The 12784-nt window shown below is 43.1% G+C and overlaps 2 protein-coding genes across 3 annotated transcripts; one reads left to right on the top strand and one right to left on the bottom strand.

Moving 5' to 3' along the window:
* Window positions 1-26: 26 nt before the first annotated feature.
* LOC116373041 (uncharacterized) lies at window positions 27-2267 on the top strand. The gene is made up of 3 exons (XM_031821752.1): window positions 27-1473; window positions 1641-1728; window positions 2069-2267. Exons 1-3 carry the CDS (start codon window positions 280-282, stop codon window positions 2245-2247), a joined length of 1461 nt encoding a protein of 486 aa, XP_031677612.1. The 5' UTR covers window positions 27-279; the 3' UTR covers window positions 2248-2267.
* A 1037-nt stretch (window positions 2268-3304) lies between these two features.
* Window positions 3305-10443, bottom strand: LOC116373042 (protein ANKUB1-like). 2 transcript variants are annotated; one of them, XM_031821753.1, is made up of 5 exons: window positions 10188-10443; window positions 7931-8074; window positions 5576-5786; window positions 5318-5432; window positions 3305-4531 (listed from the first exon to the last, which is right to left on the bottom strand). In XM_031821753.1, exons 3-5 carry the CDS (start codon window positions 5688-5690, stop codon window positions 3592-3594), a joined length of 1170 nt encoding a protein of 389 aa, XP_031677613.1. In that variant the 5' UTR covers window positions 5691-5786; window positions 7931-8074; window positions 10188-10443; the 3' UTR covers window positions 3305-3591. The 2 variants fall into 2 exon arrangements, with proteins under 2 accessions (XP_031677613.1, XP_031677614.1); XM_031821754.1 differs by lacking the exon at window positions 10188-10443 and adding an exon at window positions 8773-9854.
* Between the last annotated feature and the right edge of the window lie 2341 nt (window positions 10444-12784).

The following is a 12784-nucleotide window of genomic DNA, read 5'->3' as shown; positions in this document are numbered from 1 at the left end:
ATGTGAAGACATGGTTTTGAACGTCTCCAAGGTTCTCCTGAGCTAACCTCTCCAGTAAGTCTAGATTGCAGCACGGCTGCCTCCAAAGGCATTGCATCTTCATACAGTCTTTCAACAAAGAGCCTTCAAAAACTCTCTAGTCATGAGTTCCAAACCAAAGCTGAGAAAGGAGTGAGTGAGGTCATCTCTAGATCATTTAACATTGTGGAGGAAGGCACAACAGATAAGTACCTCCAGCCTGTATCTACAACCACCACATCTACTGATATTATACAAACCATGGTGAAAGACCAGCAGGAGCTCACCCAGACCACCCAATCATCTGACATGGTATCTGGAACATCCCTGCTCACCACTGGACAGGTTTCTGAGAAAAGGATCTGGTCTGCTGCTTGTAACATCTACTACAGTCTGCAAAGTAAGATTACGGAGTTTCTCAGAAAAGATCTTCAAAGATCAGACACAACACTTGGTTCAATCCAAATCTCTACCTATCAAAGCAGTCCTGCATCACAAAGAGCAAGTATCGGCCATCTTGAGGTCAACCAGAGCAGTGTTACACCTGGTGGAAACGATGACTGTGTGGACATTCCGCACAAATTACTATCTAAAACCACTGAGCTCTCAGGATCCATGCTGGAGGATATTGGCACGATCCGTTGTAGGAGTGCTGACAGCCAAAATACAAGAAATACCTCTTCTTCACGCTCCTCCATCTCTCTAACACCTACTTCAAAATTAAGGCAGTCGAAATGGCACTTTGCCTTACCCGGGACTCCCATCCCCACTGAGTTTCCTGCTCAGATTGACTTTCCCATTGTTAGAAACACAATCATTGAGGACTTCTTTCACACAGAGGACTTACTTCCTGTAACCTTTGTGGACAAAGTCAGGCAAGCTGCTGGGGTGGTAGTGGACATTATGGTGGAAAGTGTTGAGAACACACAGGAAGATGGACAGGGTGCTTCTCATCTTGACGACCTCCGATCTGCTGTTAGGAAATTGAGAAAAATTATTTCCACTTGGACCATCCACATTTTCAGTCATGAATTGGTGGATAAAGTGATAGCCCTTCAGGACAGCCACAGCACTCCACAGGTCTTAACATTGGATGCAGCCAAAAGTGCTTCAGACTCCATTCTTTCAAGGCTGAAATGGGGAAAGGAACAATGTGCCATATCCAAGGAGCTCTCCTCTCAGCTTCTCCAGATATTTGCTGAAGAGACAGTGAAGGGCTTCCTGAGACAGTGGTCAGATGAGTATGAAAACATAAACTTTGATGTTTCAGTCCAGAACGATCCAAAGACTTCTACTTGCATGGTCATTCTTCAAATGATCACCAAAGCCACTGCTAAATGTTATTTTGAGTCCACTACCAGTGTGGCCACCAGTGACATTGTAGAAGGCATGTTTGATTTGGAAAGGGATACCATCAGCAGTACTGGAGAGCAGGTCCTCACCTTTAACACAAAGGTATAGTACACATACATCTTTCATGAATAACACTGCTGTTGACCTTTTATGAGATATATGATTCTTTGTGTCATGGCATTGCACTGCTTCTTTGCAATTGATATGCTGTACTTTAAGATATCGAAAAAATGTCAGTTTGTTTTAATGTGCCTTTTCCCACCAACCAGGGTTCCAAGAAAGTTAGTAAGAACCTCTGTTCTCAAGAGTCTATGGAGTACCAGCCTCAGAACATTTCCCCTACTGTGTACTTTACAGGTAAGCCCTGCTGCTGTTTAGGCTGCTGCTCAGTCAAGACGGAGACATTATCCCTTTACCATTCCACTAATTCATTTGGAAAGACATTGTACTCCTCTGAGTTGTTACCTATGACATACTGTACTGTGGGCTGGGTGGTAGCCTAGTGGGTTAAGAGGTTGGGCCAGTAACCGATAGGTTGCTGGTTCAGAATCCCTGAGTTCACGAGGCAAAATCTGTCAATGTGCTCTTGAGCTAGGCACTTTATCCTAATTGCTCCTGTAAGTCTCTCTGGATAACAGTGTCTGATAAATGAGTTAAAATGTAAATTGATGGCATGCTGGATGGTCTTTCGTTGCAGAGACGATGACAACATCTCATGGCTCCTTTTCTCCAGAGGGAATTTATGATATCGCATCGTCCTTCCCACTTGAAGAGAAGAGTCGCAAACCCTCCCTTCTCACCAGATTGTCAAGAACCATCACGAAAGGCTTTGCCAACCCATTCAAATCTTCAAGGAAAACCAAATTATTTAAATAAATTCCTCATTATAACAACGAGAGCATTCATTTGTTCAGATGAGAATCTAATCGTATTGGTCACATACGCAGAAAACAACTGTGACAGGCTTTATTACGAGCACATTCCCAACAATGCAGAGTTAAAAAAAGTAAGAAATATTTTCTAAATAGTAACACAATAACAATAACAAGGCTATATACAAGGAGTACCAGTACCGAGTCAATGTGCATGGGTGCGAGGCAGTCGAGGTAATACAGTATGTACATGTAGGTAAGGGTAAAAGTGACTAGGCAATCAGGATAGATAATAAACACAGTAGCAGCAGCTAGTGTGAAAGTCGGTCAGTGTCACAGTGAATGTGTGGGTAGAGTGTAGTGAGTGTGCATCGAACCAATTTAAGAGAGTCAGTGGAAAACAATTTGAAAAATACATCAGTAACAAAGGGGGTCAATGCAAATAGTGCAGGTGGCCATTTAATTAACGTTCAGCAGTCTAATGACTTGGGGGTAGAAGCTGTTCAGCAGTCTAATGGCTTGGGGGTAGAAGCTGTTCAGCAGTCTAATGACTTGGGGGTAGAAGCTGTTCAGCAGTCTAATGACTTGGTGGGTAGAAGCTGTTCAGCAGTCTAATGACCAGGATCCTGGTGTCTACCCAATGTGCTGAGCACTCCTCCTGGCCAGAGTCCGCGCTACATTCAGCTGCTGCAACCATGGTCTCTGTGTGAAGGCACTGTTAGAGAGTCAATCAACCAGAACAAGGTTAGGAGACCAAATCTGTGTCCTAGCATTGTGAAATACTGTATATGTAATGGCCTCAATACATTAATGAAGCGCCCTTACATCCTATCCTCTCCCCATACTGAAACAACTTGTTAGGGTGAACCAATAAGACACTATATACCTTCTAAGTTGGCTGATGATTTGTTTCAGGACTTGTTAGGGTAAACCAATAACAGCTTCTAACCCCAAGTCATAAGACTGCTGAACAATTAATCAAATGGCCACCGGACAAGTTCAACTGTTTTATTATTTGTTACTTTAGTTTATTGGGTAAATATTCTCTTCAACTCTTCTTGAACTGCACTGTTTGTTAAGGGCTTGTAAGTAAAGTATTTCACGGAAAGATCTACACTTGTTGTATTCAGCGCATGTGACAAATAAAGTTTGAGTTGATTTGATTTTACTATGTACCTTCTAAGCATGATGGTTGGCTCATGATTTGTTTGTACTGAAATCTATTCAGGGAGGATAAGGGTATATCATAGGCAGTGATGAAGTGGTAAAACCATTGACTGGTAAATGCTGATTGCCGTTCAGGATTAAAGAAGTATATATATATATTCATATTCACCGTAGCTGTCATTTAAACTTGGACTAACCTGGCCAAGGCCAAACAGTTTATGGCGTTTTCTCTGGGTGTGCGGTCGCAGTGGAGAGAAAAGGCCTCCAGTGAGGTGGTGAGGATCTGGGCGGAGTTTGGTGAGGCAAACCCAGGTCTGAGATTGGTGTCTCTGGAAATGGGTGGGAGCGGGACTCTGCTCCTCCATTGGTTGCTGTTCTGATCCCCACTCTCATCCTCCTCACATCCCTTCCCTCCACATCCCCTCTTCTTCTCTCTTTCATCCCTCGTGGCCACAGGGTGTAGCTTCGGTAGTTGAAGAGGTTTATCCTGGGATGCCAGGGCGTGGAGCGGGCAGGATACATGAGATGGGCAGTTGATGGGGGTCAAACGTCGAGAGGCTGTGGACATCACCCTGATACCCGCCTTGGCCTCACTCCTCCTGGGCTTGGAGGACATCTTGGGGAGGGTGAAGCCGTCCACCAGGACCGTGTCGCCCACCCTGGTCCTGAACGGAGCCCTGTTGGGGCTGATGCAGTGCCTAGATGCTGTCCTCCTCTGCCCCAGCCTCACCCAGCCCTTTATCTGGAGGTATGTCCGCATGGGCAGGGCCATACCTGGGAGGACCACCACAGAGCACAGCTTGGTGGCCAGGTGACTCACACACTCCCTGTGGCCGTACTGAAGGGCGATCCTCAGGGGGTCACGACCCTGGGGATCCCGACAGGCAAGGGTCAGAACGCTGCTGGCGATAAAGAGTTTGAGGATGGTGAGCTGGCCACGCTCGATGGAGGCGACAGCGGGACACTTGGTGACGTCGGGGTGGGCCGTCTGGTGGCACCACTCACGGTAAGGGTGAACCCCCACCGGTTCAATGACAAGCACCCCCCTCTCCAGCAGCCAGCCGGCCAGGTCCAGGTGGCCCAGAGAAGCAGCGATGTAGAGTGCCACCCGGAGCTGGAACCTGGAATAATACAGAATCAATGTATTTATAACACGTTTCAAGTTTTTTTTGTCAAGTTCACAAGATACAGTGGGTTATAAAACAGTACAGTAAAATGCTTACTTGCAAACTCTTTCCCACAATGCAGTATTAAATATCAGGGTAAGAGAAAAAACGTATGAAGGAAAAAACACGAGAATATAAGCTACATACAGGGTCAGTACCATCATTGTAAGCTATATACAGGGTCAGCACTATCATTGTAAGCTATATACAGGGTCAGTACCATCATTGTAAGCTATATACAGGGTCAGCACTATCATTGTAAGCTATATACAGGGTCAGTACCATCATTGTAAGCTATATACAGGGTCAGTACTATCATTGTAAGCTATATACAGGGTCAGCACTATCATTGTAAGCTATATACAGGGTCAGTACCATCATTGTAAGCTATATACAGGGTCAGTACTATCATTGTAAGCTATATACAGGGTCAGTACCATCATTGTAAGCTATATACAGGGTCAGTACCATCATTGTAAGCTATATACAGGGTCAGTACTATCATTGTAGCTATATACAGGGTCAGTACCATTATTGTAAGCTATATACAGGGTCAGTACCATTATTGTAAGCTATATACAGGGTCAGTACCATTATTGTAAGATATATACAGGGTCAGTACCATTATTGTAAGCTATATACAGGGTCAGTACTATCATTGTAAGCTATATAAAGGTTCAGTACCATCACTGTTGATAGTAAGTCTATCATACAGTTCAGTGTGTAGATGTGTATTCTGACCTCATCACAGGTCTCTCCCTAGACAGGTGTCGTTGGACGGTCAGTCTGTGTCCCAGGAAGCAGCCTCTGAGGAACTCCGCCCACCCATCCCAGGTGTCCAACCGTAGAGTAGCCCCTGGGAGACAGAGACACATGCAGGTTGTCCTCCTGGTTGCCATGAACCAAGAATGTGTTCCATACAGTCCATTTGTCTCTGTGTTACATCCATAAGGTGTTGAGCCAGAGGACCATTGATCTCCTGCACAAGGAAGGCCATACCCAGGTCAATGGCGTAGTCGTGCAGCCGGTTGCAGTCGTAGAGTTGCAGGCCGGTGGGAGAGCTCAGTCTGAAGGAGCTGACGGGAAGCCCACACTGCTGGGACACCAGGGTCATGAGCCTGGCCACAGACGTACTCAGGAGAAACACAGTGCCCGAGACTGAGAGGGTCTCCCCCGTCACGGCACTGAACACACGCACCACCGGCTCCCGCTGAAGTATAAGACCATGGACATACAGTAAATTCACTTGTTTTACATAAATACCTATGTTGTGTTTATACACCGAGTAAACAAAACATTATGAACACCTGTTCTTTCCATGACAAAGACTGACCAGGTGAATCCAGGTGAAAGCTATGATTCCTGAATGATGTCACTTGTTAAATCCACTTCAGTGTAGATGAAGGGGAGCGGACAGGTTAAAGAAGGATTTTTAAGCCTTGAGACAATTGAGGCATAGATTGTGTATGTGTGCCATTCAGAGGGTGAATGGGCAAGACAAAATATTTAAGTGCCTTTGAACGGGGTAGTAGGTGCCAGGTGCACCGGTTTGTGTCAAGAACTGCAATGCTGCTGGGGTTTTTCACACTCAACAGTTTCCTGTGTGTATCATGAATGGTCCACCACCCAAAGAACATCCAGCCAACTTGGCACAACTGTTGGAAGCATTGGAGTCAACATGGGCCAGCATCCCTGGGGAACGCTTTCAAACACCTTGTAGAGTCCATGCCCCAACGAATTGAGGCTGTTCTGATGGCAGAAGGCGGGGTGCAACTCAATATTAGGAAGGTGTTTCTAATGTTTGGTACACTCAGTATATATAATTACAGGGGTAAGATGAAGTGGCTCCTTTGCACTGATCTTAGGTCTGGTTTGTGTTTTTACTGCTAATGGTAAAGGTTAGGATTTGGTGAGAGTAAACTGATCCTAGATCTGTGCCCAAGGGCAATTTCTATCCAGAGACAAATCAAAGGTCCATGCTATTTAAACTTAGAATCTACCACCATCTCGTGGCTCAAATTTGGAACAACATTTTCTAATTCATGTGCTGTACTGAGTTTTGTTCTATCACATTGAACACGAATCTGGGTGCAGATTAATTTGTTAACAGAAATATTATGAAAATGTATTTCAATGAACCCAAAGGGCCTCTTCTTCTCCTACTATACGGCCTGCTGTGCTCTACTGTACTCTACTGTACTATACACCACTGGGTATACAGACTCTACAGATACTGTTAGCGAACACCAGACTGAGGTCGAGGCGATTACATGGGGAAAAGGTTTATGACTGTAAGGGTGTTTGGTACAAAGGCAACACTACATCGGGCCACATTTCAGCTCTATCCCAGGTCAACCATACAATACTATAGATTTCCACTCTAGTCAACCAGCGAGAAGGAGAGACAGACAGAAGGTCTGGCTTTGACTATGTCAATGATGGGATGTGTAAGTAAGGAACACAAATAAACATTATTCTGATGGTTAAATGTGTACTTAGATACATAACCACTCTCCTCTGTTAGCAAATCTTCCACAGAACTTTGTGGAACAGAGTGAGTTCTGTCCCTGTCTGGCTCTGGACATGTACCCAGGGACCTCTGTACAACAACACTTCACACTCACGAAGCAGTGTTCTTACTAACCAATCACTCTACCATAACCATGGTCTCGGTATAAAGCAGTGTCCTTACTAACCAATCACTCTACCATAACCATGGTCTTGGTTGAGCAAGGTCAATATTACTTTAAGTCTCAAGCAGGGTGACCTCAACATACTATATATCACCATACTATACAGTGGGGCAAAAAAGTATTTAGTCAGCCACCAATTGTGCAAGTTCTCCCACTTAAAAAGATGAGAGAGGCTTGTAATTTTCATCATAGGTACACTTCAACTATGACAGACAAAATGAGAAACAAAATCCAGAAAAATCACATTGTAGGATTTTTTATGAATTTATTTGCAAATTATGGTGGAAAATAAGTATTTGGTCACCTACAAACAAGCAAGATTTCTGGCTCTCACAGACCTGAAACTTCTTCTTTAAGAGGCTCCTCTGTCCTCCACCCGTTACCTGTATTAATGGCACCTGTTTGAATGAACTAAATCCCCTAATCATACTATATAACCATACTATATAATCATACTATATCACCATACTATATATTACCACACTCTATATCACCACACTATATATCACCATGCTATATATATCACCATACTATATATCACCACACTATATCTGAAACACTTTATGTTAATGATAGTATGAAGCGGTTTCAAGCAATAGCCAGCTCACTTTGATATGCATTTTCAAGCACGGGTAGAAACAGCTAGGTGTTCGGCTGGTACCTTCAGCAGGCAGCAGATGGCACTGCTAGGGGTTATGCCAACGTCTGTCAGGACCCAGCTGTCCCGAAGGATGGCACCAGCATAGCTCAGCTCCCGGGAGTGCCTCACCTACTTGTCGTCTGACAGTTGCACGTGGAAGTAATCCTGCCAGAGGAAGAAGATTGGAAACACAATGAGCCGTAATTGAGTGTCCCATACAATCAGAGTGAGAGGGCTCAACACTGATGGAGCCGTAATGGAGGGTGTTCCACCCAGACAGATGTCAATGTTTACCATACAATAATTGTAAACGTGTCCAATTGTGTACAATTAAGAAATAAGGCCCAAGGAGGTGTGGTATATGGCCAATATACCACGGCCAAGGGCTGTTCTTAGGCACAACGCAACGCGGAGGTATATTGGCCATAAACCACAAACCCCCAAGGTGACTTCTTTTTTTTCTCTTCAATTTAGTGTTATCCAATTGGTAGTTACAATCTTGTCCCATTGCTACAACTCCCCTATGGACTTGGGTGCACACATATAGAAGGTGCAAACATGGAGAACATTTTTAGTACCCTAGGGTCCGGGAAAGTGTTGGCCTTTTTAAAACCGCATTTCGTGCAATTCTACATAATTTTACATGACTGGAGACTTTGGGATTATCTTTTTTAAATCCGCAGAAATGATCGAAATGGCAGGCTACTTTGACACTGGCAAACTTAATACTGAGATCAATAAAAACGACCTTGTCTTGAATCCATCAATAGCCTATAGGCCTAGGTTTGTGGAGAAACATATAGTAGGCTACAATATGAGGAGGAAATTAGTCCTAAAAATGCTTTCCAGTTTCACTGACTCACCCAATGATGCGCAGCTCACTCGCTGGAGATTGTCGATGCGCTCGTGTCAAAAGCCTATCTCTCCCTCTCTGTTTTGTAAAAACAATGTTTGGGAGTTGATCAAATATTTTGGTAGTCTACAGCATAGTCTTATCTTTTCAGCAAGAGTCATTGCTTTTCAACCTGTGTTTTCCCTCGATTGTATTTGAAATATTGCAAAAGGCCTGTTTTGTCTGCGTGCTGTTTTTTCACTGACAGATTTGCCTCGCGTTCCCGACTGTAGGCTATTCTTTGTTATTGGGCTACAATCCGCAGCTAGGCTATTTTAAAAAGAAGCTATTGGTCCTCTGTAGCTAAATTATAGGGCTTCTCATGACGTATTAGGCTATTCTGAATGATTTAATTTATTTCTGAAGAGACAGCAGTAATTGCGTAACTTTAGAAAATTCCTCCAGAACCCTTCATGCAGCTATGATTCTATAAGGAAACAAATGATGAAGTGCAACTCTGGAGAGATGAGGGGGCAGGATAATTGACGAAGAGGCAACTCGAATGAACTTTGATCGCTTTTATTATAATTGTTACATAGCAAAAAGTGAAAATGATTTTTCATGGCACGAGAGGTACCTGGATTCGGCCAAATAGGTTCCGGAATAAAACAGTAGGAACGGTGCCGGATCCTGTTCTGGCATGATCCTGCTCAAATTAAGCACTGATTTGAAGTACCTAGGCCTCTACCTGCTGAGTACAAAGATTATTAAACTAGATTCAGTGGGCTTGTCATTCACAGTACTGATGAAAAATCAAGTACAGTTGATCTAAATGTGGGTATACGAGGCCATCTAGTGGTCACCGGATTTTTAAAAAATCCATGCAAGCTATTTTTGCACTAGCATGCGATGCCATATATTTGACGCAGGTATTTATTATTCAACAAGGATAGTCATTGACCCGGACAAAATATAATTGTATGAGCTATGCCTCTGTGTACCGGGGTTGTTGCACCCCTCTACTGTCTGACTTGGTGGGGCGATCTCGTTCTGCATGCCTGCCTCACTTATATTCGTATTCATATGTGTCGTCATGCATTTGTGCATGCACGCTTTTAACGGTCATATCCGTCTTGCTAGCTAACTTAGCTAGCTCATCAACCAGTATTTTATTCGATTTTTCTGCACGATAGCACTTATTAAAGCCTTGAAACTCATAGGGACCTCACTGTTGCCACGGGTCATCGAGCTGGCCCTTATTTGGCAGCAGGGTTGCATCGGTTTCCACTGGTTTTGACAGCTTGTTAGGCTGGCTAGCTAGGTAGCTAATTCGCTAACGCGAACTGTTTATCACGTAGCAGCCTATGCTGACTAGCGTCGCTAGCAACTAGCTAACATAGATCAAGTTTAGTCGTGGGTCCACAAAATCAAACAAATGGTACTGACCTGATGACAAAATCATATTTCGAAAATGTAGTAGCTATTTATGTTGTTGTTGTTTAATGACATTGCAAATATAATCATTTTTGACATTTAACTATCGGTATGTATCTAATCCGGTTTCGGCATGAGAAAAGTATTAATCGCAAATTCCAGCACTAACGGATACCGGGAAATAGAAATAAGAGAACCGGTCACGAATGCGGAGCCACGCCCTAAAATATCATGTGACCACAAGGCGTTTGTGACACATTCATGCGTTCCAATATTGTCATAATTGTCTGTAGGTTCTAAATTGCTTATGAGCTTGGCTGCCCTTCAGAATGTAGCTGATTCTTGTACTCTACAGCTGTATTTTCCTACAGTTAATAATAATACTAGCAACAAAACAGATTTCATTCCTTAAAATGATATTGCCAGATGGAAGAAAATAATAAGGTAGGCCTAAACTGTAATAAGATATACCTTAAAGACTGCTTGTGTTTAATCCTGAATCCAGTTGCCCCATCTTGTACTGGGATAAAACAATAGGCAAGCCATGAACCTTATGGAGGAGTGCATGTGTTTTGCAGACACACCTGGGTTCTAGACTGGCTGAGGTAAACATTTTAGGAAAGCCTGGGTTTTTTAGCAGATATGTCAAAGTTTGTCAATGTCATGTTGCCCTTCTATTTAGATGAAACTAGCGAAAAGGATCATTTTGCTTCTCTTAATCCACATTTTCTAGCAAAAAAACATGTTCATGCTTTAGGGCTGGTGGGCTGCATATATATTCGTAAAATATAAAGTGTGTGTGTGGGGGGGTGGGGGGGGGCGTAGTGGATATAATGGGGTATAGGCCTAACTGTTGTTTTGAGGGTGAAACTTAAATCACAGGATGATGTCATCATTGTAAACTAAATTCAGCATAGCCAAACCTTGTATAAAATAGGTTGAATTTGTACCTTTGAAACCATGTCAGATTTTCAACATTATATACACTTTCAGAAAAAAACAATAGGCAGCACCTCAGCCCGGGATCGAACCCCATCCAGGGTTTTAACTACACCCAGCCCTGCTTAGCTTTAATATGTCACTGACTACTACCAATATGCTATTGTGAGAATGATTATTGAGAGATCTCTTAATAACAAAATATATTCAGTGTTAATATCGAAGTCATTCTAAGGGGTAGGTTTGACAAAGCAAATGAGTGAGTGAGTCTTTGACATGAAGACAGTGGTTAGATTCTGCCATTGGGACTGCTCTGATGTTGTTTCCATTCTCTCCTGGTTATGACCATAGAGCCTTGTCCCAGTCTCTAGACCTGCCTGTCTGTGTGATGGATGACCACCTGACCTCTGAAGCTGTCAATGAGATGGTAAGTTGACCTTGTCATTTCATATTACAACATTAATCCAATAAAATGTTATAGTGATGCTATCATTGGCAATGTTGACGTACCACAACCATCTCTGTTGTGTTGCAGTTGTTTAATTGGCCCAACGTTGCCAATGCTCCTCCACTCTTTAACAGTTAATAATCATTTCAGTATGATATTTGTTGTATATAATGTTTTATTATTTGCAATATAATTACATTTCTACCAGGAGCAGAGCAATTCTACCAGGAGCAGAGCAACCTCAGTGATGGAAACCACAGAAGAGGGGAAGCTCAACAATGTGGAACATCTGACACTTATGGACTTCCTTCAAAACCTAACTGAGAAGTATGTTCTGTTTTCTTTGGTACTATCACACCTTCAAGGAAATAGGATCAAATTAGAAACTGATCAATCGGGAAAAAAAAATTCATTGCTAGAAAAGTTGTCACATTGCAATTTTGCCAAAACAACTGACACAAAGCAAGTATAACTTCACGATCAGGCAAATAATTAAATAAAAACAATTCTGCCACGCATCCTGATATGACAACATTTATAACAATATTGTTTTCAGGCAATGGAGGGGGATTCGTGAGGGCATGTTTGACCCGGTAAGATCATGTTACTGACAATTTAATTAGATTACCATGAAAACTCTGCCTAATGTTTAACCTTGTTCATAAGCTTTTGAAAGACGCACTATGCAACATTTTAAAACACTTCTTCTGTTTCTGGAATACAGCTGACAAAACAACAGCTTGCCGGCTTGTGTCTGAGGATTGTCCAGTTTTTATCGGACAAGCTGATGCAGATCATCATCCCAGGTCTTTACGAACTACTGGGCATCCAAGATGCTGCCTCCTCTCCATTGTCACAGAGATCTCTCACAGCGTCACTCACCAGTCTGTTAGACGATAAGACTAACACCAAGTCCCGCGTGAGATTTACTGAGGCTGGTGTACCTAAGAGGCCAGGCAGTCGAAAGTCGTACAATAGCTTTCGCATCCCGACTCCCTACCCTTCCTCCAACTGTATGGATCAGGAAGAGGAAGAAGAGCAGGAATCACAACTTAAGTCCAAGGAGATTTACCTGACTAAGGGCAGTGGAAGCTACCTGCCCAAGGGGGCCATGAGGTATGTTCTTAAAGGGAAATTTAACAACTTCATATTCATCTAGACAATCTGGACCCTTTCTTTCTAAAATTATCTGCCGAAATTGTTGCCACCCCTATTACTAGCC

Source organism: Oncorhynchus kisutch, unplaced genomic scaffold (genome assembly GCF_002021735.2).
Source record: "Oncorhynchus kisutch isolate 150728-3 unplaced genomic scaffold, Okis_V2 scaffold4012, whole genome shotgun sequence".
Taxonomy (NCBI): domain Eukaryota; kingdom Metazoa; phylum Chordata; class Actinopteri; order Salmoniformes; family Salmonidae; genus Oncorhynchus; species Oncorhynchus kisutch.
The sequence above is the reverse complement of the archived record's forward strand: the minus strand, read 5'-3'. Positions and strand labels throughout refer to the sequence as shown.

Bases quoted from the DNA above. Each gene is read 5' to 3' on its own strand.
- LOC116373041 (XM_031821752.1), top strand. From the start codon at position 280: ATGGTGAAAGACCAGCAGGAGCTCACCCAGACCACCCAATCATCTGAC. The intron at 1,474-1,640 runs GTATAGTACACA...CCCACCAACCAG, and splicing joins TCCTCACCTTTAACACAAAG to GGTTCCAAGAAAGTTAGTAA. The intron at 1,729-2,068 runs GTAAGCCCTGCT...CTTTCGTTGCAG, and splicing joins CCCTACTGTGTACTTTACAG to AGACGATGACAACATCTCAT.
- LOC116373042 (XM_031821753.1), bottom strand. From the start codon at position 5,690: ATGACCCTGGTGTCCCAGCAGTGTGGGCTTCCCGTCAGCTCCTTCAGA. The intron at 5,433-5,575 runs GTATGGCCTTCC...TCTGTCTCCCAG, and splicing joins CGACTACGCCATTGACCTGG to GGGCTACTCTACGGTTGGAC. The intron at 4,532-5,317 runs GTCAGAATACAC...GTATTATTCCAG, and splicing joins AGGGAGAGACCTGTGATGAG to GTTCCAGCTCCGGGTGGCAC.